This window comes from Rhyacophila brunnea, unplaced genomic scaffold (genome assembly GCF_057557595.1).
Source record: "Rhyacophila brunnea isolate RB1 unplaced genomic scaffold, BYU_Rbru_1.0 scaffold_16, whole genome shotgun sequence".
Classification (NCBI taxonomy): domain Eukaryota; kingdom Metazoa; phylum Arthropoda; class Insecta; order Trichoptera; family Rhyacophilidae; genus Rhyacophila; species Rhyacophila brunnea.
The window spans coordinates 5,375,700-5,401,777 of record NW_028232816.1 but is presented as its reverse complement, the minus strand read 5'-3'; the positions used below and the strand labels follow the sequence as shown (position 1 = coordinate 5,401,777).

At 34.4% G+C, this 26,078-nt stretch overlaps 2 protein-coding genes across 2 annotated transcripts; one reads left to right on the top strand and one right to left on the bottom strand.

The window, feature by feature from the left end:
* The first annotated feature begins 1,210 nt into the window (after positions 1-1,210).
* On the top strand, positions 1,211-18,363 carry Bdp1 (transcription factor TFIIIB component B'' homolog Bdp1). Its single transcript, XM_085943423.1, has 7 exons — positions 1,211-2,333; positions 2,576-2,772; positions 8,975-9,112; positions 10,010-10,193; positions 11,265-11,495; positions 13,373-13,559; positions 15,508-18,363. Exons 1-7 carry the CDS (start codon positions 1,512-1,514, stop codon positions 16,143-16,145), a joined length of 2,397 nt encoding a protein of 798 aa, XP_085799549.1. The 5' UTR covers positions 1,211-1,511; the 3' UTR covers positions 16,146-18,363.
* Positions 18,364-21,846: 3,483 nt separating this feature from the next.
* On the bottom strand, positions 21,847-26,078 carry Secp43 (tRNA Selenocysteine associated protein). The gene is made up of 5 exons (XM_085943424.1): positions 25,896-26,078; positions 24,335-24,695; positions 23,967-24,175; positions 22,715-22,892; positions 21,847-22,052 (listed from the first exon to the last, which is right to left on the bottom strand). The coding sequence occupies exons 1-5, from the start codon at positions 25,932-25,934 to the stop codon at positions 21,931-21,933; spliced, it is 909 nt and encodes a 302-aa protein (XP_085799550.1). The 5' UTR covers positions 25,935-26,078; the 3' UTR covers positions 21,847-21,930.

Sequence of the window (26,078 nt, the reverse complement as noted above, 5' to 3'; positions counted from 1 at the left end):
ACCAGATTTGATGGAAAATCTACATGATGGCCTTTTGTACATTATACCGTATCAATAAAATAAAAGTTACAAACAATACCTTCAGTATTTTTTAGGTATAGACCTTCTTCGTCTTATTTATCAGGGCTTCAAACCGATATTTTTTTGTTTCAGTTTTTATTCCGGTTCAAGTAAAATAATATTTATCGGTTCATTAAATTAACAATTATTGGATCGAAAAACCTATGCGCCGACAGAAAAAGGTATTTATTTTATAATAGTTGTCTACATGGAATAAACTGTTTTCGTAAAAAAAATCATAAAAGCTCATGACGGCATATGCGGCACAATTACCCAAGTCTTAATTAACGTCACTTTTTAAATAGGTAAGTAGGTAGGTACTTATAGTATTATTTGAATCTGAAAGTAGGTACTTACATAATACATACTTATGTTTTGCCAAAATATTGTTTAAAATATTAACCTATTGTAAACCTATTTTTCTTCATTTCATTTACGATTAATTAGTTACAATAGTAATATTGATACGTGAAGACTACTTTTTCCTTAGTGCAAATCGATCAATTGACAGTAAAGTTGTAGTTGATTTGTGAATACATAATAATTATCATCCATTTCCGATGTGACGAACATCTTTTTAAATGTTGTCAGCGCTTTGTGAAAACAGTCTATTCAATTGTGCGAATATAATATATTCCCCTTTTATAATATAATTGGGTGACAAAAAGATGGCAATCATGGGTAACAGTGTTGCCAACCGTACTATAATTATAGTATTTGTACTATAATTTTGGTCCGCGTACTATGTACGATATAAAATAGGTATAGTACGCCCAAAATACTATAATTTTCAAAATCGTTCTATAATTTAATATAAAAGTACTATAATTTTGCATTTGCCATTTCGCAATCGAGTGGTCTTCGAAAATTTGGAAATCTGCGGCCCGCGGCGAAATATTTTTCCTAAAAAAACAAGCCGACTATGAAAAATTGGGAACCTGCGGCCCGCGGCGAAATATTTCTCCTAATGAAAACGAGCCGACTATGAAAAATTGGGAAAATTTTCATTTTCAACATATGACAACGCGTACTATATTTTATCCCCAAATACTATAATTTTGGAGGCTCTGTACTATAATTCCACTTTCAAAATATGGCAACACTGATGGGTAAAAGCATTGACTAATGTTAGTCTATGGATAGCATATTTGTCTATGGACTAATGAGAAATGTCATTGTAATGTCAGTGTCAGTTAGTTTTTAATTTTTGATTTTATTCTGGGTAGAAGGCAGAGACGAATTAAATGATAATAGATGCGTCATTTAAACGATTATTATTTTTATAATTTCAATAGTCATTACAAAGTTGGTAATAATATAGTATTACACATCCACGTATCAATACGGTAACGTGGTGCAAACTTTTCAGTCTCAACTCGAATACAATAATATGTACCACCTAACTTCAACAGATTGATATTTCACACGGACTTATCAGTGATAATTCGACAATGTCCACAAGGCGAGCCAGAATAAAGGCAGTAGCCTCACTTCCTGTTAGGAAAAGACCTCAAATTATTGAGAAGTCTGATGAAGGAGACAGAAGCAGTTCAACTGAAGTTATTACGACAAGTAAAAACCAAACGGACGAAAGAAACGCGTCAGTCGTTTGTCAGACCTCAGCATCGAATGACAATTCGTCATTGAATGTTTTAAGTAACGAAAATCTTCCTGCAGTAGATGCCGAAAGCAGTACTAGTAATTCTGATAATTTATTGGTGCAAATTGATCCGGTAAAGAACGAAAAAAGTACCCAAGAACCGACACAGCGTCGGAGGATTGTAAAACCTACAATTAACATACCGAATTCCAGCAGAAAAGGTAAAAATAGCACAAACGTTGCTGTCATTGTTTCCAAACAACAGACTAATACCATTGAAGAAAAAACATCACCCCATAAATTAAAAAAAACAGAATGTATATCAAACAATTCACCTGAAATCAGTTTACCAGTTATAAACAATGCTAGCGATAATAATGCAAAAGCTATTCCGCTAAAGGCAAACAATATAAATATTGTAAAAAAATTGAATGCAAGTATTGGGAGTGACAGTGATTTTGCTCGTTGCGAAAAAGTAGCTGCTCCCAATATTAGCATCGATGGCATAACGCCGCTGGTGCAGGCGAAGAGGAGTGTGGCAGACGGCCTGCTTACCAGCGAGTGTAGCTTTGACCCGATCGTCCCATTACCCTCCGCCTGCCTCGCTAAGCAGACCAACAGACCCAAATTGAAGCCCATGCCCCGATTTGCGCTGCGAAGAAACAGTTTACAGGTAATTTAGACTTACCATATCCTGGTCATTATAAAAGATGGCTCCACACATGTAATTGACAGGTGCATATAAATGAAAATTTTCCAGAATATCAGGATTGGAAACTATACCACGTGAGAGTTGGAGAAAATGCTTTAAGAGCAGAAGTAACCTACAAGCTTCAAGAAATTGAACGGCGAGCATGCCTTGAAGAAAGCTAGTCAGAAATTATCAAATTATTATATATTCTTATATTTATTTAGGGCAGTGCAAGTGAATCGGAAGATGATGCGAGACGAGTAAAGCGGGAGGAAGCAGTCGTCAGCAATGCAGTTCGGCCGCCCGCTGCCCACATGAGTCAAATGGCCACACCCCATGAAGGAAGAGTTCGCCACGATTCTGTTTGCTCAGCCACGGGAGATTCAGTCATTTCTGCGGCATCCCGGCAAAAACCATCAAGGTAAAAAAATCTGCTCTTTAGTGTACAATACAACTTCATTGTACCGGACTAATTCATTCTTATGTTCAGTTATGGGTTATCTTAAAGCTGTAGGTTTTAGTTTTTTAAATTAGTTTTTAATTTTATATGAATACAAAAAAATCCCATTTACACAGCAGAAAATTGGTCAGCATATGTTGTATCTGTTACAGAAAGTCACGCCACACAACAATCTAACCAATTACCACGTGCAATACTGTGTCTTATTCTTTTCTTATTTCCGATTCGTGGTGTGCATGAAGAGATTAAATTATTTACGCTAAAAAATCTAAAAACCATCGTAAAAATCCCCGGAACAACTACATAACAGTGGCGAAGGGTGGAGGTAGGCTGTTAAGATCCGCCATAAATAGTGCACATTAAACTTTTTCAGACATACATATTTGTTTTCATTGAAATAATACTACAATTTACAGATAGTGTTGGTGAGTTGTTAAAATTCAATTAAACCCTGTGAAACCAAGACATAATAGATAATACTCCAAAAATACATGTCTATCTATAAAATATCTAAAATTGTGCAATTAAATCATACATAACTTTGAATATTTTATAAATAGCGTAATATTTTTTATTTATTATAGTTTGATTAAGTCAGGGCTTGATGAATTAAAAAAAATAACCAACAATATGTGTAATATGTAATTTTAATCCAACGAAAACAAATAACTATGAATGAAAAAGTGTGCACAATTTTGTCGTATTGCCCAAATTAGACCAAAACTATTATGGTTTCGTTTAGGCATGGTTTAATTGATTTTTAAAATCTAACTAACACCATTTGTAAATTGTAGTCTTAGTTCAATAAAAACAAATACATATGACTAAAAAAGTTTAGTGTGCACTATTTATAGCGAATCTTAACAGCCTACCTCCACCCTTCGCCACTGCTACATAAACTTCATAAACTACAAAATAAGTTGTTTATTGTAATGAACACTGGTAGGTACCTACGGACTTAACAAACCTTAGATTTTTCAACCATTTGCGTGGATACTTTTTTATTATTGTCGGCGAAACACCAACGAGGTAGGTACTTAGACACTTAACTATTGTCACAAACGTAATCCGACCCTGGCGGCATCCTTTCCGATCGGATTTTATTGCTTAGGGTCGAAATGTTTTTAAACGATCGACACATTAACAGTATTTTAGCTCGGTATATCCGATAAGTTGCTCGTAATAACAGTGAATAAATGTATGGAGTAAATATAAAGAAAAATAAACATAAACCAAAATGTCAACGAATGTTTCCTCATTACGTCCAAGATCTCGCTATGTCCGTGATCGTAATAACCGAGTTCGACTGTATTAACTTTAGCAGTGGCGGTTTGAAGTAGGCGGAGATGTCAGTTGCTCATTGATTTCGAGGCCCCTTAAATGTGTTAACATGCCATGCATATAATATATCTGTTCACATTTGCTCATATGTTATGACAGGTTTCAAGATCTCTTTATGAAGACTACATTGCAATGATTTTTTTACACTTAAAAACCTCGGATTGTGAAAAATACACATTGATTATGTTTAACTTTTTTACAAACTTTACGGAACTTTTTCCAAACAGAGTGTCTACTGCACTTCAAGGAAAACTGTCACTGAGTCTAAAGCGTCAATTACATTGAGCTTTTTTACGAGCTGCTTATTGGCAAATTTAAAAGCGGGCGGTTCAGCTACTGCGACTTCATGATTACACACAAAACTTTCCATTCGCTGATAAGCCACAAGCCAGCGAGCGATTTTGACGGAACGTAGTTCGTTTTTTTACCGGGAGGTCGCTACGCTCCATAACAATGTTTCCATTAAACGTCAAAAATGTAAATTTCAAAATGAGTAGTTCGTTTTTCCACCACCATCGCTCTACTGCGCAGACGCAGTAAGCCCACACGCCGGCGTGTAGTGTGAAAAGTTGACCGGCTTTCAACTTTTCTAGGTGGAGTGTTTACAACCTGCTTATTAGCTTATTCGATGATTACACTGGGCGAATTTACAGGCAGATTATAAATTTGCCAATAATCAGCTCATAAAAAAGCTCAATGTAATTGACGCTTTAGTAAATATTTTTCAGATCCACTTTTGTAATAACACTTAGTTCCATGGCAATTTGATACTGATAGGTACTGTTGTAAAACACCACACTGTTTTATACTGTTTTTTGGAGTTTTGTTAAAATAATATCTTTCTTAAAAATAACAATAATCTATAACTAAAAATAACAATAATAATATCTTTCTTAACGGCCCACGTGCTCGTCGTAGGTCAAAATTGAGTTCTTATTGTATTTTCAAACCATGATCCTGGACACTCCTTAAACGTTGTAGATAATCTATTTATATAATTTTGAAGCCTTATTATCCTTTATAGTTATTTTAAACATTTGATAACTGCATAAAGTATTTTTAATACATAAAATAGTATTCTTTTAAACCTCTCGCTCTAATGTTTTAGAATATAGTCATATTTCGGTACATAACTGTGCAGTGGTGTTAAGATTTTTTACATTTATTAATTTTTAAACGCATTTATAAAACCATTAGTATAATTTATTACGAGATAATTTTTGAAAAATATTCACGATAAAAAATTATATTGATAATCTCTGTGATCCCAAATTTGACAAGAATTAGACATTTTATTATTCAAAAAATCGGCAAGATTAACACATTTGAAGATGATTCTAAAGATACTTATTATAAGCTATGTCTTTGACCATTCAAGTGTGATAAAGATCTTATGAATAATGATTGCTTTATAATAATTATTGACCTAAGAATAAGGTAGTGTTTTTTTGAAATACGCCATTTCTTTTGTCATTCCCCGGTGGTTAAGCTACAACATACGGCCGTAGCCATAAATTGACAAACTATTATTAAAGTAGGGAGTAAAATGATATTGACGCGCGTGTTTGAACATGTACCATTTAAAAAAAAATTAAAAAAAATTCGGTTAGGTACATGTTCAAACACGCGCGTTAACATAATTTTACTTCCTACTTTAATTATAGTTTGTCAATTTATGGCTACGGCCGTATGTTGTAGTTTAACCACTGGGGAATGCCAAAAGAAATGGCGTATTTCAAAAAAACACTACCTTATTCTTAGGTCAATAATTATTATAAAGCAATCATTACTCATAAGATGTTTATCACACTTGAATGGTCAAAGACATAGCTTATAATAAGTATCTTTAGAATCATCTTCAAATGTGTTAATCTTGCCGATTTTTTGAATAATAAAATGCCTAATAAATGTAAAAAATCTTGACACCACTGCACAGTTATGTACCGAAATATGACTATATTCCAAAACATTAGAGCGAGAGGTTTAAAAGAATACTATTTTATGTAACAAAAATACTTTATGCAGTCATCAAATGTTTAAAATAACTATAAAGGATAATAAGGCTTCAAAATTATATAAATAGATTATCTACAACGTTTAAGGAGTGTCCAGGATCATGGTTTGAAAATACAATAAAAACTCAATTTTGACCTTCGACGAGCATGTCCCCCCTTAAAAATAACAATAATCTTGTTTTTTATTCATAAAATGAATTCCCTCACTGAATACTATGGAATATTTTTTATTGTGGAAAAAAAATATTCAAAAATTCTTGACTATATCTAATATATAAAAATTAATATTTGTGTGTTTGTGTGTTTGTTTGTTCGTATTTAATGCGCAGCCATACCATTCATCCGATTGCGATAAAACTTTGTAAACTTATTGCTTGCACTTGCGGGAAGAGTATAGGCTATACTAATATATAAAAATGAATGTCTGTCTGTCTGTATGTCTGTCTGTCTGTGTGTCTGTCCCGTATGCGTTCCTATACCATTCATCCGATTGCAATGAAATTTTGGTAAGTGGTTGTATGCATACCCATAAAGGTTTCTGAATTAGAAAAATCATCATCTTCTTCTTCTTCTTCTTCATTATATTTTCTTTTATTCGTATGGTTCTTATACCATTCATCCGATTGCAATGAAATTTTGGTAAGTAGTTGTATGCACACCCATAAAGGTTTCTGAATTAGAAAAATCATCATCTTCTTCTTCTTCTTCATTCTATCTTCTTTTATTCGTATGGTCCCTATACCATTCATCCGATTGCGATGAAACCTTCATCAGTTGTTGTGGTAACACCCGCAATGGTTTTTGAATTAGTACAACCATCTTCTTCTTCTTCTTCTATTCTATATTCTTCTATTCGTATGCGTTCCTATTCCATTCATCCGATTGCAATAAAATTTTCGTCAGTAATTGTGCCAACACCCGCAAAGGTTTCTGAATTAGTACAACTATCTTCTTCTTCTTCTTCTTCTTCATTCTATCTTCTTTTATTTGTATGGTCCCTATACCATTCATCCGATTGCAATGAAACCTTCATCAGTTGTTGTGGTAACACCCGCAATGGTTTTTTAATTAGTACAACCATCTTCTTCTTCTTCTTCTATTCTATATTCTTCTATTCGTATGCGTTCCTATTCCATTCATCCGATTGCAATAAAATTTTCGTTAGTAATTGTGCCTACACCCGCGAAGGTTTCTGAATTAGTACAACCATCTTCTTCTTCTTCTTCTTCTTCATTCTATCTTCTTTTATTTGTATGGTCCCTATACCATTTATCCGATTGCGATGAAACCTTCGTCAGTTGTTGTGGTAACACCCGCAATGGTTTTTGAATTAGTACAACTATCTTCTTCTTCTTCTATTCTATATTCTTCTATTCGTATGCGTTTCTATTCCATTCATCCGATTGCAACAAATTTTTCGTCAGTAATTGTGCCAACACCCGCGAAGGTTTCTGAATTGGTACAACCATCTTCTTCTTCTATTCTATCTTCTATTAGTATGCGTTCCTATACCATTCATCCGATTGCAATGAAATTTTGATCAACTGTTGTGCTCACGCCGCAAAGGTCTCTGAATTGTTACAACTATTTTCTTTTTTCTTCTATTCTATCTTCTTCTATTTGTATGCGTTCTTATACCATTCATCCGATTGCGATGAAATTTTGACCAGTTGTTGTGAGCACGCCCGCGAAGAGTTCTGAATTAGTACAACCATCTTCTTCTTCTATTCGTATGCGTTCCTATACCATTCATCCGATTGCAATGAAACTTTGGTGAGTTGTTGTGCCCTTGCCCGCAAAGGTTTCTGAATTACTACAATCATCTTTTTCTTCTTCTATTTGTATGCGTTCTTATGCCATTCATCCGATTGTGATGAAATTTTGACCAGTTGTTGTGCGCAAGCCCGCGAAGGTTTTTGAATTAGTACAACCATCTTCTTCTTCTTCTATTCGTATGCGTTCCTATACCATTAATCCGATTGCAATGAAACTTTGGTGAGTTGTCATGCGCATGCCCACGAAGGTTTCTGAATTAGAAAATCACCTTCTTCTACTATTCGTATGCGTTCCTATACCATTCATCCGATTGCGATGAAACTTTTGTCAGTTGTGTGCGGTTTCTAAATTATTATTATATAACATACAAAGTTTGTTGTTTGTTTGTTCCATCCAATTTAGATTTTTTTTTTACTACATATTTATAACATTAATAACGTTTTCATATTTTGGATTCGATTTTAATTTAGTGTTCTTATGTTTGACCTTTACTCCTATTATAATTATTTTCATATTGCCATATTGTATTACACAGATATTTTAATATTAAAGAAATAATTACCTCTTATTATTTTTCAAATATCTAAGATAAATATAACCACGAAGCGACCCCGTGCGAAGCCGGGTACTTTAGCTAGTAATACATAAAATATATTTCTGCTTTTCTTTTAACTTTGGAAGAGTTTTTTCAAATTATAGACAAAAATAAAAGACGCATATTATACATATTGAAATAAATATCAGCTGTCAGCGATGTCATTATAAACACTCATTATTTATAAATTATGGCATCACCATGTTTGTTAAAATTGTATAACAAAAAAGGTCCATCAAAAAGCCTATATATCGCTTCGTGGTTTTTTTAGCAAAGTACCTACGCAAAGCTGGGTTAAAGCTCGCCTTGCACAAAAAAAAAATTAACATCTTTGAGCTTGTTTTGTTGTGAAATATATTATATGAAACACTTTTATATCTGTATATGTGTCCAGCCTTATTGCAGCGGACATCATCGAATGTGTATGAATTTGCAGGGTGTGGCGTACGAGTGGAGCGGGAGGAGAAGTGGCCAGGAGGGCCGCCGCACGCCGCAGAGCTTTGCATAAACCTCCGCATAATGCTCTCACCATGTACGACTTGATTTTTTACAACCCGCCCAACAATTCCATCAAGTAAGACTCATCACTTAATTTACATTGTACAATATACACTATGCAGTATGGTTTGGTGCCATTTTGTCATTGAGTGCCAAATTGCGAAATAGTTTTAACATTACCTATTGCGAAAGTAGGTCCACCAAGTATCGCCAATGTTTTTTAAATTTCAATCGCTAACTTACCAATTGTATCGTCACTCGGCATATGATACCGCGTTAGCGATAAAAACCGAATTGTTCAGGAGTGAAAAAAATGTGTTATTTTTTATACTTGCGAATGAAATATTGTGAAAAATTAATTCTGTAATCAAATATGTTTATTTAATTGTATATCAGCGTTGAGAATGAAGATATTTAAAAACTTTTGAAGCGATTTTAGATACAGGATAATACAGAGAACAGTTTTATTAAAAATTATCATTTGTGTTTTGACATATATCACAATAAATCGTACCTTCTGAAACTTAGGAATATGTTCGCAAATTACACTTATTGCTAGAATTGCGAAAAGTACAGCATTTTGTCAATAATTTTCAGATATTTTATGAAATAGAATAGGAATAGAATCGAAAATAGAAAAACTTTAGACATAATACAAGCAGTTTTTTCAATCTTTAGGACATAATTGGTTTTTTATTTAGCACTAAACTTTAAATTATGAAGAATTAAGAAATGAAGACGAACAGTGTCAGAAGTGTCATCAAATTATGTATTTTCAATAAAAGAATGTTACATTCTTAAATCCTGTGAATTATTCGTTGAATAAAAAAAAATAGTTTACCAAGTAGAATTTGATAATGGAACGTGATTTTACATTTCTGAAAGTATCCAATTGCCAACAGATGGCCGTTCGCCTATTACAAAATCATATTTTGACATTTAAATTATTCTTTTCTCTCCATATCCCTTACAGCAACACCATTGATGAAAATAAAAAGAACGTTAAGCCGGAAGTGTCGAGTATGAAGAGTGAGGAGCCCACCAAAGACGTGGCAGCACCTGCCATCGATCAAGATAACGATAAGGAAGAAGCCATGCCTGTCCCTCAAGTGAAACTTGGACCTAACGGTGAAATTGTCATCGATGAACAGAGCTTGGTACGTAAATAGTTTGCTTTATCCAATGAGGTTTGACAATTTTTCATTTGCCTTACTTGCAAAAATCGTACAGAGACGCTTTCAGATTTGACCATCTGAACCTTAGTGATAATTGACACCTCATTGGTTACATACCATCTAATAACAATAGGACAGCCAATAAACGGCCCCAATTGTCAAAATGACAAAAATAGTGTCCAGGTCAAACCTATGTGAATTTAACTATTTGTCTATTCTATATGTCGCTGTGATTCTCAATTTTGTTGCTTGGAAAAACCATTAACAGTTCAACCACGTGTAAGAAATTGACAAATATCATTTTAAAATCGTCATCGTCCACAGGTATATACATAGTTCTTTATCTCATTGACTTTTTAACTAGTACTTTTTACTAGTGTTCTATATAATATAAAAAACTTGTATCAAATAATTGTGTATGTAGATATCATTTCAGCTTTTTAAATGCAGCGGCTGAAAAAGGTAGTACTACCCGTGCCGCTGTTAAGTACAAATCGGGTAAAAAAATCGATATTTAAAGCTGTAAGCAGCGACACATCCAGGCAAACACAAGATGCCGCCCTTTACTACTTTCAAATTTTATCTAAATTCATTATTATTCTACATTTTGATCTTAGCGTTGTGTCTGAGAAGCACCTGCATTGGTCCAGCACATAGGGCAACGTCTTTGTATAAATTCATTTAAAACCAGACAAGTTTTCGTTACATACTGACCACTAATATGCACCCATATGGTGGTTCCTAAACATGAGTTAGGTACTTCTACAGTCAAAATTCCAAATGATCGTATAGAAGGAATTAATCAAAGCATGTGTGTCATCAGGAGGTGCATATTCAGTTCATAGAAATTTTTCTATAGATAGTTATCAATTAAATCATACTATGATCAAATGTTGTACATATGTAATAGAAATACATAATTTAAAAAATGTACATAATTTGATATTCATTCACACCCTGTATTAGTCCAAACTCTTTGCCAGTATATTTGTTTTGTAGAGTTGTTGAGTATGTTGTTTTGTAAGTCTTAATTAATCAGGTTGTGGTCTACAGGTGATCGAGACTTCTGAGGCGGTGAGAAGCAGGCAGAGAATATCCACATGGTCTGTGGTGTACGACTCGGAGGGCGGTGGCGGGGGTCTGTATGCGCGCTGTCGAAGGTCTCGTGACTGGAGCCAGGCCGAGACGCTGCGCTTCTTCCGTGCTCTCAATACCCTCGGGACCGACTTCTCCCTTATGCTCAAGCTCTTCCCGGGTAGGACACGCCGGGATTTGAAAGTCAAGGTATTGTCAGAATACGCCAATATATAAATAGCAATAATAGATAACCATTATAAAATAACTCTGTTATTAGTATAACCTCAACTCTGTAAAAGCCCATTTATGCAGTTAGGAGTTGTTGAATGATCTTTTACCCTTAATTTCACAGTTGTCGTCCACTATAGACAGAAAGCCAATAGGTGTGATCTCAACTATAGGTTGGGTTCATTCAGTGGCAACAAAAATGACCACATGGTCGGCCAACCCAGGAAGATATTTAGTTGCACATAGATTTTACATTAAAACAAAAACACTCAAAATACTATTTTACATTGTTAAAATACAGTAAGTAATGTTGTTAATTCACATGTATTTTTTCAATGTGTGTTTGGATCCAGAGTAAAGACCTATTAGGTTGAGCAAGTGGTTAACATCCATTTCTCGTAAAAACAATGTGGTTCCAATTATGATCTTCTTAGGATCGAACATGGTAAAAAAAATGTGATCTAAGGCGTAAGAATCGTTCGCCCTCGAAAACATTGGTGGGATGAATTTACATCTATGTATGAATATTACATTTTTAAGACACATACGAGCGATAGCTTGTAAAATAGAGAAGGGCCCGCAACCGTATTCAAGATCCCATGAACATTTTGCTTTTTCAGAACATAGATAGTAATATCATCAGCATATGAAATTTTGTGAAACTTTTTTATTGACTTCCTGCAAAAAATTTTGGATTATTTTAAAAATTATGTTGGTCATACTAAGTATATTAATTATAATAATTATAATAATAATTAGCGATAGCCCGCGACTTTTTCTGCGTTAAATACGGAATTAAAAGTAGATACGCAATGAGGAAAAAGACAGGTCCGATTAAATTTTTTTCTAATTCAATGAGATAGACAACGGTTAGATCTACACTCATTACCCTCACCGTTCCACTGCTGCTATCTGACATTATCTACTCATGAGGATTTGTTGCAAATGTGTTATTTTCGTGACGTTTTATCATCACTTCAGAAACTTTGAGAGATATTGAAATGAAACTAAATTGGTACCAATAGTATAGTCCATAAGCTGTGCAAGTTTCGTCAATATTAGTCAAGTAGTTTTTGAGTTGTAATGGAACAGGCAAACAAAAAAATTCAAAAACCATATTTTGTGCTATAGATAGGCTTACCATACGTCCCTGTTTGACCGGGATTGTCCCGGGCGGTTTGGAATTTTGTCCCGGCTATTGTTCCGCGTATGAATGAATTGTCAATAATAAATTATCATGAAATAATTGTCTTTGTTGTGAAAATATATAAATATTTTCATATCCCAAATCGAGTATGTTGACAAGTGCGTCCAGTTATTCAAACATTTTCAAGAGCAACACATCGATGTACCCAATCTAGTAAAAGTTATTCAATACATGTTGTGTCTATCAGGAAAGTCCGCAGCTTTGGAGCGTGTTTTCTCGATTATGAAACACATTTGGTAGGATAACCGAGGTTGTATGCAAGAGTCTACGGTACGGGTGCTATTGTACTGCAAATTGAACTTATTTAGCATTACGTGCAACTTTTTTTATGAGAACATTTAAAAAAAATGATAAAGTGCTGAAAAGGGTTCATTCCAGTGAGTAGTATGACTGGTACAATAAATAAATAAAATAATTTAAATTCCTGCATTCTTCTTTTGTACATACTTTTAATAATAAAACAATGTTAGGTGGTTAAATTCCTTTGTTTGTTTGCCCTATCTCCCGTTCTTGTCCCGGCTTAGAATTTCCTAATTATGGTAAGCCTAGCTATAGGTATCATGGAAATAGCTGAAATGCTAAACAAAATGCAAATATTTCGAAATCACTGAGAGACACTTGTATATAATATATTCTAATTCTATTGCAGTTTAAAAAGGAGGAAAAGCACAACTCGGCACTTGTCGAGCGAGCTTTGATGTATCCACTATCATTCAGCATTGACAAATTAGAAAAACAGTTGGAAACAGAACAGGAAGCTATCAGATTGAGAGAGGAAATGGAGACGACCTTGAAGCTGCAGAGGAAGACTGAACGTGTGAACTACAGGAAATCCAGTGAGTACAAGATATTGTATTATTTCGACTTATATCAAGAGTACAAGATATCGTATTATATAATATGTAGAAAGCAATTACAGAAATCTTCTTCAGTCTATATATGAAAGTATAACTGCAAAAAAATTAAGGTACTTGCATTTCAATTAACTGCATATAATTTCCCTTTGTGAATTCATTTGTAGAAACCTACATAAGAATAGTCACCAGCAATTTTATTTATTATATGCACAACTTACTATACTTGGTTACTTAGTACGTGGTCTTAACTTTAAATAACATAACATGGTGATATGCGATGATGCTAAATGATAAATGAAGATTAGACATCCTGAAATGATTATATAAGAGACGAATCGTCAAACAGCTTCTTAATATTATGGAATTGGTTCATGTGGCATCCAACAAAACCGCCCAGACATTGCCGCCAAACCAAATCCGCCTAGACAAAACCGCCCGAAAAAAATATATAAAACAAGTGCTTTTTTGGTTTCTCGAATTGCGTATCGATAGAAATTTAGATACTTACGATAATCAGTGTAATTTGAGATTTAATCCGTTGCAGCTGTTAGTAGAGTAATAACTTCACTTTCAATAACTCGACTTTAAAATCATCAGCTTTTAACACTTTGTACTAAATCCAATTAAATGAAAGACCGCAAGAGTCAATGCCTTTGTATTTTTTTTATTATTTCTAATATAGAATATATAAGATGATTGAAATTTATATTTTTTTTATATCTTTATTCGTAGGTATGTTTTTTTTTATTTGTGTATCTAAAATATAATATGTAAAAATAAAAATTGTCTCATTTCTAAATTGTTTTGGCGGTAATGTCTGGGCGGTTTTGGTTCGGGCGGACCCCGGTTCATTTATAAGACAAGTTTACAGATTCAACAAAGCACTCAGCACCTCAATTATATGTTTTGAGATTGCATACACCGTGATGGTGATTGGTCAATTGATAATATAGTATATATATTATATGGGGGTAGGATTCAGTGAAAAATCTAGTTTTTACAAATTATTTATTGAAAATACATGACTTGGAAAAATCTCAGAAACATACTTTTTAATACACGTCCGCAACTTAGAGCAAATTCCTCCAAGAACCCGTGTCATTCGCCAGACTTCTTGCGTCTTCCCAGGTCATGCCAACATCCCGTACCCCCGCCGTAAACAACATTGCGGTTGCAGATGGTATTTAGTGACCTTCCAGGATACCGTAATCCGGTTGGTTTGAAAAAATGCCAAACTGGGTTGGAACGCTATTCAGGTATCCGTAGCATGTGGCCGAGCCGGGTCCAGGACCCTGTCTGCTCTATTTCCTTGTTACTCTTTAAAGTCATACCACCCACCACACATTCAGTATCCGATGCAAGGCTTCTTTAGTTGAAAAAATATATTTTCCAAAGATGAACTAAAATATAATATAATAATGAGCTTTCTTTGCAAAGTGTCATCTTCTGTTATGCGTACCCTCAGGTATTCAAAGCTGTCGAGACTCAAATTTTGCCTATCACTAATCAGGAGGAAATCACAATATGTACAGAGATTTTTTTTTGCATTGATCTTCAAACCAGCACGAGATGAATTTTGGTGCAGTCTGTTGAATAAATACCCTTCAATTATCCTCCAATAGGACAGCGTATCATCAGAAATGTACCTCTTACAAAAATTCTAGAAAAAATCCTTGACCGAGCAGGATTCGAACATATGTATTTCGCTAATCTCACCTGCTCTTAAGAATTTTTCTCTTTCATTGTATATTATGTTTCTGTAGCTTTTCTAAGTTATGCATTTTCGAAAAGGAATGTTACATTCTTAAATCTTGTATATATTCATTTGTTCTAGAATAAAAAATAATTAAATCAAGAATTTTTTATTAGTTACCACAAAGTACATAATGACAACAATAAAAGATGTATACGGAATGATCTTTTTTAGGTGCATGTTCGAGAAGCATTATAACATCTGACAACCAAGAGCATTCAATACCTGAGAAAAAGATGAAAAAGGTCAGGATCCAAAACAATTCTAAGTGTCCTACGGACAGCCTGAGATCGGATGATTTAGCGAAGGTGCACTCCAAATTAACGCAAGCCATAGACACAAAAAAACAAAGCTCACCGGAACGGTCCAAAGAAGGAAATTCCTTCGCCCCCCTGCCCAGCCCGTCCACGTTTCTACCGAAGAATGTGGAGTCGGGCTCCATGGTCATCCTCTCCAGTGAGGTGGCGGGGAAACCCAATCAAAAAATATATCAGGCGTACATCGTGGACATCATCGACGGAGTCACCAAAATGAAAGAGATAGCCCTCAGGCCGGATATTCTTGAATCGATAGCCAGCAAGATGAAAGTGATCGATGTGAACAAGCACAAGTCGTCGACAGACATGGCCGCTGTCAAATGTAATTCTGACAGTTCGTCAATTGGCGCTACAAATAGGATAAGTTGCCCGGATTCCCTTGTCAATTGCGACGATCCCACGAAAGGCAGTGCATTGAGAAGTCCTCTGATGGATAATTCTAGAAATATAAATTTTAAAAATGGTTTTCATAATATGACAGAAACTAATTCTTAAATAGTTTCTTCAACTATTTTGAGCATTTTTCAGTCACTGTACCTAATTTGACAGTGTATCAGACACAGTGTTGCCATCTGTTCTAAATGGAATTATAGTACATTTCAAAAAATAAATATGGTACGCGCAGTGTCTGTGTGGTGTTTGGTTTTCAATGTGTTTTACCGATTACCGGTACTATAGCGAGGTATTGATGAAAACATGATTGTTGTCCGATGTATTGTTAACCCGATCGCCGCGGACATTTCAATACGTAAGAAGCCTTGTCTGCGGTACAGTTTTCTAAATGCTATTCTTCACTGTATTATGATTAATACGGTAATTAAAAATAGCTGGTATAACTGCTATCATACCTAGGTTCGAAGTGCCACACAAAAAAATAGAATCAATTGTTGAATTTAACTGTGTTTACTTTAATAAAACACCCATAGTCCCTCGCATCGGAAAAGTATACGGCGGCCATATTTGATGACGTAGGCACGCGTCTCTTTGATTGTGCGCCCATGAAATTTAATAAATCACTCACTATTTTATTTTACTCATGTTAGAAACACTTAAAAATGCCATTAAAAATATTGAAAATAATAGCTTTTATTGTGTCACATATTATTACATGTTTTATGGTTCGCGTAAAGTTGAGTCCACACTGGTTGAAATAATTTAATAATTTCTTTTGTTCTTTTTTGAGTGAAATTTGGATTTTTACTAGATTAAACTTTTCAGTTTTATTGAGCATTGTGTTATGTTAGTGATTGTCGTTTTATGTTTTATAAAAAAAAACAATATTTATTTTGTAAAATCTGCGTAATTTTTTCCAAGTGCTATAAAAACATTTTTTGCGTGAGGTTTTAAAATTTTATACACATTAAATTGCAGCAAAGATAACATGTAATAAAGTTGAAAAGTCAATATTCCATGATTTATATTTTATATTAGGTATATTGTATACCCGTGTGTGTGTTTTTTTTTAATCAATCATTTATACGTTTTATATATTCCTTCATAGTAATTCGTAATTTATTGGTAAAACTCGCAATCGTCCTAACTAAAATATAATAATATAATCATTCCATGTGGACGTATCTTTACTTCATATTTACGACTCTCAATAATGAGCGCGATTTATGACTTTCAAACAATTGGGGTGACACATGACCATGAGTAATATGACATAATCCAGAACACAAGTTCAGGTACATATTTAGAAATATTTCGACGACACACTTCTGTTTTCGGTTCTTTTTTTTGGTTGTTTTTTATTCCCGCAAACATGGTGTTGTAAAGATCGCGGTGAATATTCAACTTTACACGGTAAATCACTCGGCGCACACTCAACTCGAATGAAAATATTTGGTATACTAGTGCGCAGGCGCTGTAAAATACCGCGTAGATTTGAACTGATGCAATCGTACCGGCGAATCCCAATAGATCGAGAGGGTTCGAAAGATCGATGTTTATGAAATTAAAACAACATATTTTTGACAAAGTTATTGATATGGCGGTACTAACACGAATCAGAGCATTTTTCAATACAAAAATCAATACTATTCGTGAAGTATTTCCTACTTTACCGACATTTCAATTTTCGGTATCAGGTGGTGCGACATCCGCCCAGTATCAGTGCTTATGTTAAAAACAACATATGTCCCATCCGCGGCGATCGGGTTAATATTCTGCTTCAGTACTCACCGTGCTGTATAAGAAAATGAACTGTATAATAGAAAAGTCAGGCATGTAGGGATAATAAAATATATATTTCTTTTCTGTAACGATGAACCAGAGTCCTTTTTTCAGCATTTCAGCTTTTTTCGATGGCACTAACAATCAATTCATTTATACAAAAATTTTAAACTTTATACGTACTTTATAACAGTCGAATTGACATGTAAGTAGACTGCGGCAAGTATAACATCAAGCGTGGCCGTTTCGAGAACTACAATCTTCCCTAGCCCTTTCCTCTTCGTTCTTTTCGCCGTGCAATCATTTGACGCTCGGTATTTGTGCGTGCTGCAAATTCGTGTAAAGTGTTTAAACGTGTCAATAATGCAAAAAGTATTGAAAAGTGGTACAGGACGATTATAAGACATGTTATAACCTACTGCGAAGAAGAAAAAAAACAAAATGAGCTCACTAGTCCTATAAATAAGGTTGATGATAGAGTCGCTGCAATGACAGATAAATATTCTTTGACATTTCAGTGTTACCATTGTTACCAGACAAAAAAAGAAAAGACCCCGGCGCGACAGTTTCAAATCCCAGATCAGCAATTTAACATCAATATCGAAACACCTCCCCAACTAAAAGGTTGCACAGCCCTACCTTGCGAACGTTATCTTTCAAAACGACGATGTGAATCTCGGGTATCCACGGTCACAAAGGGAAGTACCTGCCTACAACCAAGGGCATTGACGGTCGCACACTCCGCAGTGAAAAATACCGTAATTCGTTCGAGTTTTGTTAAGCAACTTCATCCCTTACCCCGCGAGGGGGAAACGTCCCTTGAAAAAATAGTTTTGCGCACAGTTCGAATCTACCCACGACCGAGGTGTCACTAAGATACCGAAGCGGCGTGTCCCCGGCGGCGGGAAAGTGACGCGTGGACTCGCCCGCCTGCCGATTATTACGTCTCGAATCACGCGCGGTTATCGATATCTATCAAAGTGCCCGCGAAACTAAATTAAATAATGTGCAAACGCGTCCATGTGAAAAAGAACGCAAAGTGAAGTGTTGTCTATTCGAATGCCGCGTGCCCGCTGGCCGCCGACATGCTTCGCCCAGTCCCTGTCATTTAAATGTTACTTTATCTCAGTCATGCTGAATCCTTGTATTCCTAACCTGTATAATTTAGTGTAAATAAATCTAGTCTGCGCAGGCTGTTAAATCGAAAATATGTGTTATCTATAATTATAATCATATCCCGTAATGACGTCACACATCCCTTAATCGAAGTGATACTCTTGAAGAACCTGCCAGTCCACATGTGAGTTCCACCCATTCTTCTCCGTATCACCATATACATAACTAAAAATATCCTGACAGATTGGAAAAAATTGTCGTCTGGTATTGTCTTTCATTGTAGGTAGGTAGCACATTCTGAACCCAAAATGGGGGAAAAGTCTCCTAATACTGGCAATCCTTTCATGATATATCGCAGCACCACGACGGCTTCCATGACACTTCAAGTTATAATTTTCGCAGTCTACATAATTTATTTAATATATCTTCTGCTGTGTTTTATTCACTGTGATATCAATAGAAAAATGACATTCAGAAGTTTGTTTGCTTTTAGGCTGTTCCTGAATTTGTACAATATTACGGTTGAAGAAAGCAAATACCGGCTGAGTTGGATCAATACCTAACTATGTAACACATTCATTGCTGAAATGCATTGCAGTTAATTACTAATTAATTACCATGCTAATAGTATCTAATGGCCGTCTTTAGCAGTGAAAGATTTTTAGTAGAAACTCTTTACAGAGGATCCCGAGACCTGATCTTATGAATAAAATAACTGGACAATGAAATGAATGACTGGTACATATCGTAGTCCATAAAACTGTACAATTGTTGAGGTTCATTAAATTTAATTGTAATGTTAGCGAGCTATAATATGTCAAAACAATATTTATGTTTACTTTTTTATATAACACTTTTATATATACTTTTATATATCTTAATCAAAATTATTTTATGACACATGTTTCATTGTAAGCTTTGCCAAGTCTAGTTTGAATAGTAAATTATCCATTTCGTGTTTACGGAATGTGGGAAAGGGACAGCTGATAAAATTCCATGTTAGACTGCGAAATCTTTAGCGTGAGACCTGGTGGCGGCGCTCGTGTTGTATCTTGTCTATGGCTTTCGATTTCGAAGTATTGAAAGTACTGAAACGCGAGAGGAGGGGATGTAGTTCTCCAAGCCGCCGCCTATCACCATAAAGATTTCGCACTGTATAATCAAGTAGAGGGATGGAAACTTCTAATGTGAAAGTCATGAGAGTGGTGACTAGGGAATCCAATCCCGGGATCCCGAGCTATTTTCGATACCTATGAATCCCGGGATTGATAAACATAATCCCGGGATTTCGGGATTGATTTTTTTTATCAATTTTTATGGAAAATATAACAGAAAAAATACTTTTAATACAAAATAACTACATTAGAAATAATCTGAGTTTGAATGAAGTTTCATGTGTAAGTTGCCGATTCATTTTATTTTTTCACATAGATTATTAAAAATGAGAAAGATTGGTAAAAAAACAATGCTTCGCACTTTTAACAAAGTAATTCCACCATGATATTATACGTTTTACGGCAGTTTCATATTTGGCTGACTAATTAGATTTATGAAGCGGAAAGGCCATAAGTACGCCATGATTATTTGCTTTACTATTTTAAATCTCGCTGATCTATTCATTATGTCTTTACTATTAGAAATAGCAATCTAATATTAAATTCACATTAATATTTATATTATAATATTATTTACTCCATTAAACTTGTGTATTTCCAAAATTTAACGTATACAATATTAACAATAAATGTCTTAAATAGTATAAATTATACTAGATTTATTTTTGACCGATTTTATCAATGTTATTTGTAAATATAAAAATTTTATACTTATTAACAATGGAAAAAAATCCCAATCCCGGGATTGTCAAATTGTAATCCCGAAATCCCGGGATCAGAATTTTGGCTCGGGATTGGATTCCCTAGTGGTGACCGATTAGGGCTTAATATGTTATTCATTCGTATAATATTGCTATTAATTTTTTTATTTCTTTTGAATTATACTTTCAATTTTTAAGCCTAGGTACTTTATATACGCGATGGAGAATTATAAAAAACTCAAACCTAAATTTTGGCACTCACTCTTGGTAAAGCTTGCTATGTCACCAAAATATGTGTTATAAAATAATTGTTAATACCTATGATGAACGCATTTTATAAACTATAATGTGTCACCACCAACTAAATGCTGGAGCTCATGAAAAAGTGTATAATGTTGACTAAGCACAAGTTTTCGAGAATTGTTTTCATAATTCACATCTTATGAAGAAAACAATATATCGTCACCTTACTATTAAGACCTCTTAAGTCCGATATTATGGAAAAATGAAGTTTGTTCGACAACATTTAAACAAAAAAACATTTTAAATCCTATCAAAACCTCGGTTCTCTAGACTAGTATGATGTTCATCTATTGACAAATTTTAAAAACTTGTAGGTCTCGTTTCAAACATGGAATTAAAACCTCGTATTTCACCAGTGTTTGCAGATTCATCGATTAGGCAGGTGTTTAAAACGTTATTTTTATTACGTTTTTTCTTTCACCTCAACATTCTTCTGAGGTTTTAATAGTAAGGTGACGATATGATTCTTTCGAAAGATAGTTTTTTCTTCATTATTTACATATTTGTTTATTTATACATTTTCAGAGGTTATTTTATAACACAACGCAAACAAAACACAAGTTAGCATTGAAATAATACAAAAGAAATACAGCATTTATCATCTGGTTTTTTTTATACCTACTATGTATATTTAACTATTGATAAGCTATTTTGTTTTTTGATTCACTTCAAAATTATATCAGTAAAGGCTGGCTAATGCGCAGCCTGAATACAGTGCCATAATATATTATTTGTGACTGTATATTTTGAAGAAATTTGAATGGAATAAAAGATTATGTGATGGTATTTATTTTTTTATTTATAAAATAATTTGTGGTTACATTAAAAGAATGATAGACGGTAAGTACATAATATCATATATTAATTGAACTAAAATGTTTCAATCACATCATTCGGCAACCATCTGGAGCTTTCGAGGGCGTCCCACGTTATTTTTGATTGTTCCATCGTGTCTTTGTTCATCTGATCGATGTCGATAGTCACTTTATGATCTGCAAAAATGAAACAAAGATAAATTGATTTATTGTAATGCTCACTTCTCAGGTAGCGAATGTCTGGTTGAATTAATAGTAATTCTATTTAAAAGTGTTTTGCATGCACAAGTCATGTGTCCTGGCACCTGTACACGTGCATGGATTTACTTGCACCAATAGTGTGTATTTTAAACTATCGCGGTAATAACTGTTTACATGTAAAAGTGGTGACTGTCTCGACAATCTCATTCTTAAAACGTAAGCGAGACGCTATGCTGTCATCATATGGTGCTATTTGACAGATTCAGACAGGTTCGGACAAGTTTGTAGATAATCAGTAGATGTCAAAATATTCTGTGGTGTAGTTCATATTTCTTCCGACAGGTTCGCCTCTATTGTTCTACTGCCCATGCGCACCGCCATGCAAGTACCAATTATTGCGTGAAGATTCAATAGCTTCTGAACTTTGTTTATGAAAACCTAATATGTATTTTTTGAACAGCTGTGGGATCGAAGCCACGCCCTACCAACCAGGCCACAGAATACAATAATTTTTCTGTGGCCACCAATTCAACCAGACTAAAAAAATTTAAACACCATCAAATGTTGCAATATAAAAAGTTCATAAGACTCCAAACTTTGTGTCCACCCAAAAGAATCGAGCATTGAGAATAGCTCACCAACAAGAGCGAGGTCATCATCAACAGATGGAGCTTGGGCAGCGGTGACTTCCTGAGTGGGTGGAGGCTGCTGCATATCTGGCTGGCCGCCAGGCTGATCGGGCCCGTAATAGCCGCTCCACGCCTGCGAATAGTTCTGCCAGTACGCCGATGGGTCATAGTATTGCTGGTTGAAATCCTGAAACATAAAAAAATATAATTCTACCGCGCCAAGCACGAATGGGAATGAACGCACCAAAAGTACTATAATATGCTAACAAGCCAAATAAATGTCCAAGAGTTGCAAAAACATGATTAGTTACTTTTTAGTGTGCATGCTGTTTTATGGAACAGCAAAAACAAATTTGATCAAGAAATGTGTGAGAAATAAATGACTCTAAAAGTCTGAGAGTGCTAATACAATTTTTTTTTAATAAACAAAATGAATACAGATGAATATGATTGCAAAATGAACTCTACCTACACTCTAATCAGGGTTAATTTACAAATCTGCATTTGTTTCTATACATCATTGTTCCATAATGCTAATGCGTCTATAATTGAGCCGCCAGATGTTTATTGTAAAAATATATATATTAATAATGAACTCTACCTACATTGGAATAAGGGTAATTTTGATAGAATGTCATTAGATGTCAGAAACATATTTTATTGAAAAACATGCCCAATTTAGTGTTAACATTTTGTATGAAGTGTATTCATCAATGATCCTGATGAATGATTAATTGCTTCCAATGAACATGGATTTTTTACGAGGAATAGTTATTAACCATTCACCCAACCCATTGAGTCCATGCATTAAATCAAATACACATTCAAGAACAACATTTATTTTTTGTTCAGTTGCAGGATTGAACCCGCGACCGACGGTGCCAGATACAGTCGCTCTATTAATCTGGCCACCGCGGGTGCATTTTAATACAACAAATAGTAAAATAGTTGGCTTATAAGACAAGCTCTCAAATGGATGTGGAATATAATACAAATCTGCTAAACTCATTAACAGCTGATGTCACTATTGAAATGTCTGTCCGAACCAAAAATATTGAAGAAACCCTTCTTCTTCTGTGGTTTCCCTATCAAAATCAGCAGGTACGCAGGTGCCATTTTTCTATGTACTATCAACCACAAACCCTTCCAATACTTAAAAATTATGGACATGGGGACCCATTTCTTTAAAAGAAAGTTTTCTTCTACATCTATTTTCCAATCTATCTCAAATTAGTTAAGGATGTTCTGTTGATTATCTTACGTTTGAATTGGAGTATTGCTGGCCATTGGATGAGGTCGAGGACATAGCCAGCGCAGACTTTGGTTTGGGCACCGCGTTGCAGATTTTGAGAGTTTTGGAACCTAGCCCCACGTAGCCGTTCATGGCCCACAGAGCATTCTTTTGTTCTTCTTCGCTGCCGAATCTTACAAAGCCGTAGCCCTTACTGAAGCCCGAATTATCCAATATGACTGTGAACAATCAAAGTTATACACGTTAAGTTATATTATTTTAATAATGAATGAAATATTCATACTTTTTTTTTCACGTTTTTCATTTAAAAACTATTTTGTAATTTGAATATAAAAGTTTCAATATCATCTGTGTAACTAAGTAGAGATAAATCAAACCTTTTGCCGTTTTTATCGAAGAATACTTCACCGAGAAGGCTCTATAAAGGGTGTAATCATCGACATCGGTACTCAAATCTCCGACCCAAAGAGAAAATTCCCGCTCCGATTGGACATTGTTTTTGCTTTCCCTGCTGGCGTTGTTGAGGCGAAACCGGACGACCGGATTGGTCCCCGGAATAGGCTTTCCATTAAGTTTGTGCATGGCGTCGATGGCCGCCTCGTCAGTGTTGAAGTGGACGAAGCAATAGCCGGCCGGCTCCCCCGTGTACTTGTTGCGCATCACTTTCACGTTGGACGGGTTTTCTCCCATCTTTTGAAAGGCGCTCGTTATAAAGCTCTCAGTCATGTTGGGTTCCAGCTGAAATTATTTAACCAAAATACTAATATAACATTCCACTCAAATTACAAATTATATTACAACAGCTTTGATTAAATAAAGAATTCGTCAAAAATAAAATAATGAGAATCCATTAGGGCACAAATTATCCTTTTGCATGAAATTCACGATAACTAATTTAATGATTTAAACCTTCAACATACGTACTTGTTTTTCTCTTTTAGTGACTATTGTTATGGTTGCTATTTGCGACTAGCACTTGCATTGTCTTCACTCGCTCAACGTTACTCTGAGTATATCATGTTTCCTCTCAAAACTATCAAATCTCACGCTAATATGGTATGTTTATTATACCTTGTGTGATTTTTAAAAGCAAATTTACTTTCAGGTAATGCCCAAAGGCATAGAAAATATTAATAGAAGTTAATAAAGTAAATTTCAATATTAATTATTTTATTTCCGAATTAATTGTTTATCATCGTTACAATCCAATGTGGCTCATGGCCATCTCACAAAAAGGTTTTTAATGGATTTTTTAAGAAAAATGGATGTTACCCACTTTATCTACCCGTTAGGTGCTCTGATTCCAAACTTGGTAATTGTGCCGCAGAGGTGGCCATGAGCTTTTATAATTTTTTTTTTACGAAAACAGTTTATTCCATGTAGAAAATTATAATAAATACCTTTTTCTGTCAGCGCATCGGCTTTTCGATACAATAATCGTTAATTGAAAATTTGAAATTTTCATGCATTTTCACCATTATCACAAACTAAGATTTATATGAGGTATCTTAGTGTATGATAAATTTAAAATTGTTAATCAACAATAATTATTGGATCGAAAAGCATCTGAGTCAACAGAAAAAGGTATTAATATACTTACCTAATTATCTACATGGAATAAACTGTTTCCGTAAAAAAAAATATAAAAGCTCATGCGGGCATCTACGGCATAATTACCGAAATATGCAGTTATATATCAGATAGAAATGTTATTGACAATAAGAACTTGTCACTCAATTTTGACATCTGCATCTTTAACCTACAAATTATATTTGTTTTCTTTTGGGATTTCTTTTTTTCCGACTAGGGTTATTGGCGCATAGACGCAGTGCAATAATTAAGATACTACAATGATTCAATACATACTTAATAATATACACAGCAAACCGTTAATACTAAACAAAATATAAAATTAACAATCAGATAATATTCACTTACACTTCCCATCCACAATTGACAATGAACCATTGGATTCATGTTTATAAATAATATTGGATCTTGAAATGCTATAGTAATATAATATTGTTTTACCAATTAATTAACGATTTGTCTGAAAGGATTAAAAAAGAAATCGCGCAAACAGAAATTACAATAAATTGACAACTTTAGGAATATTGGTAT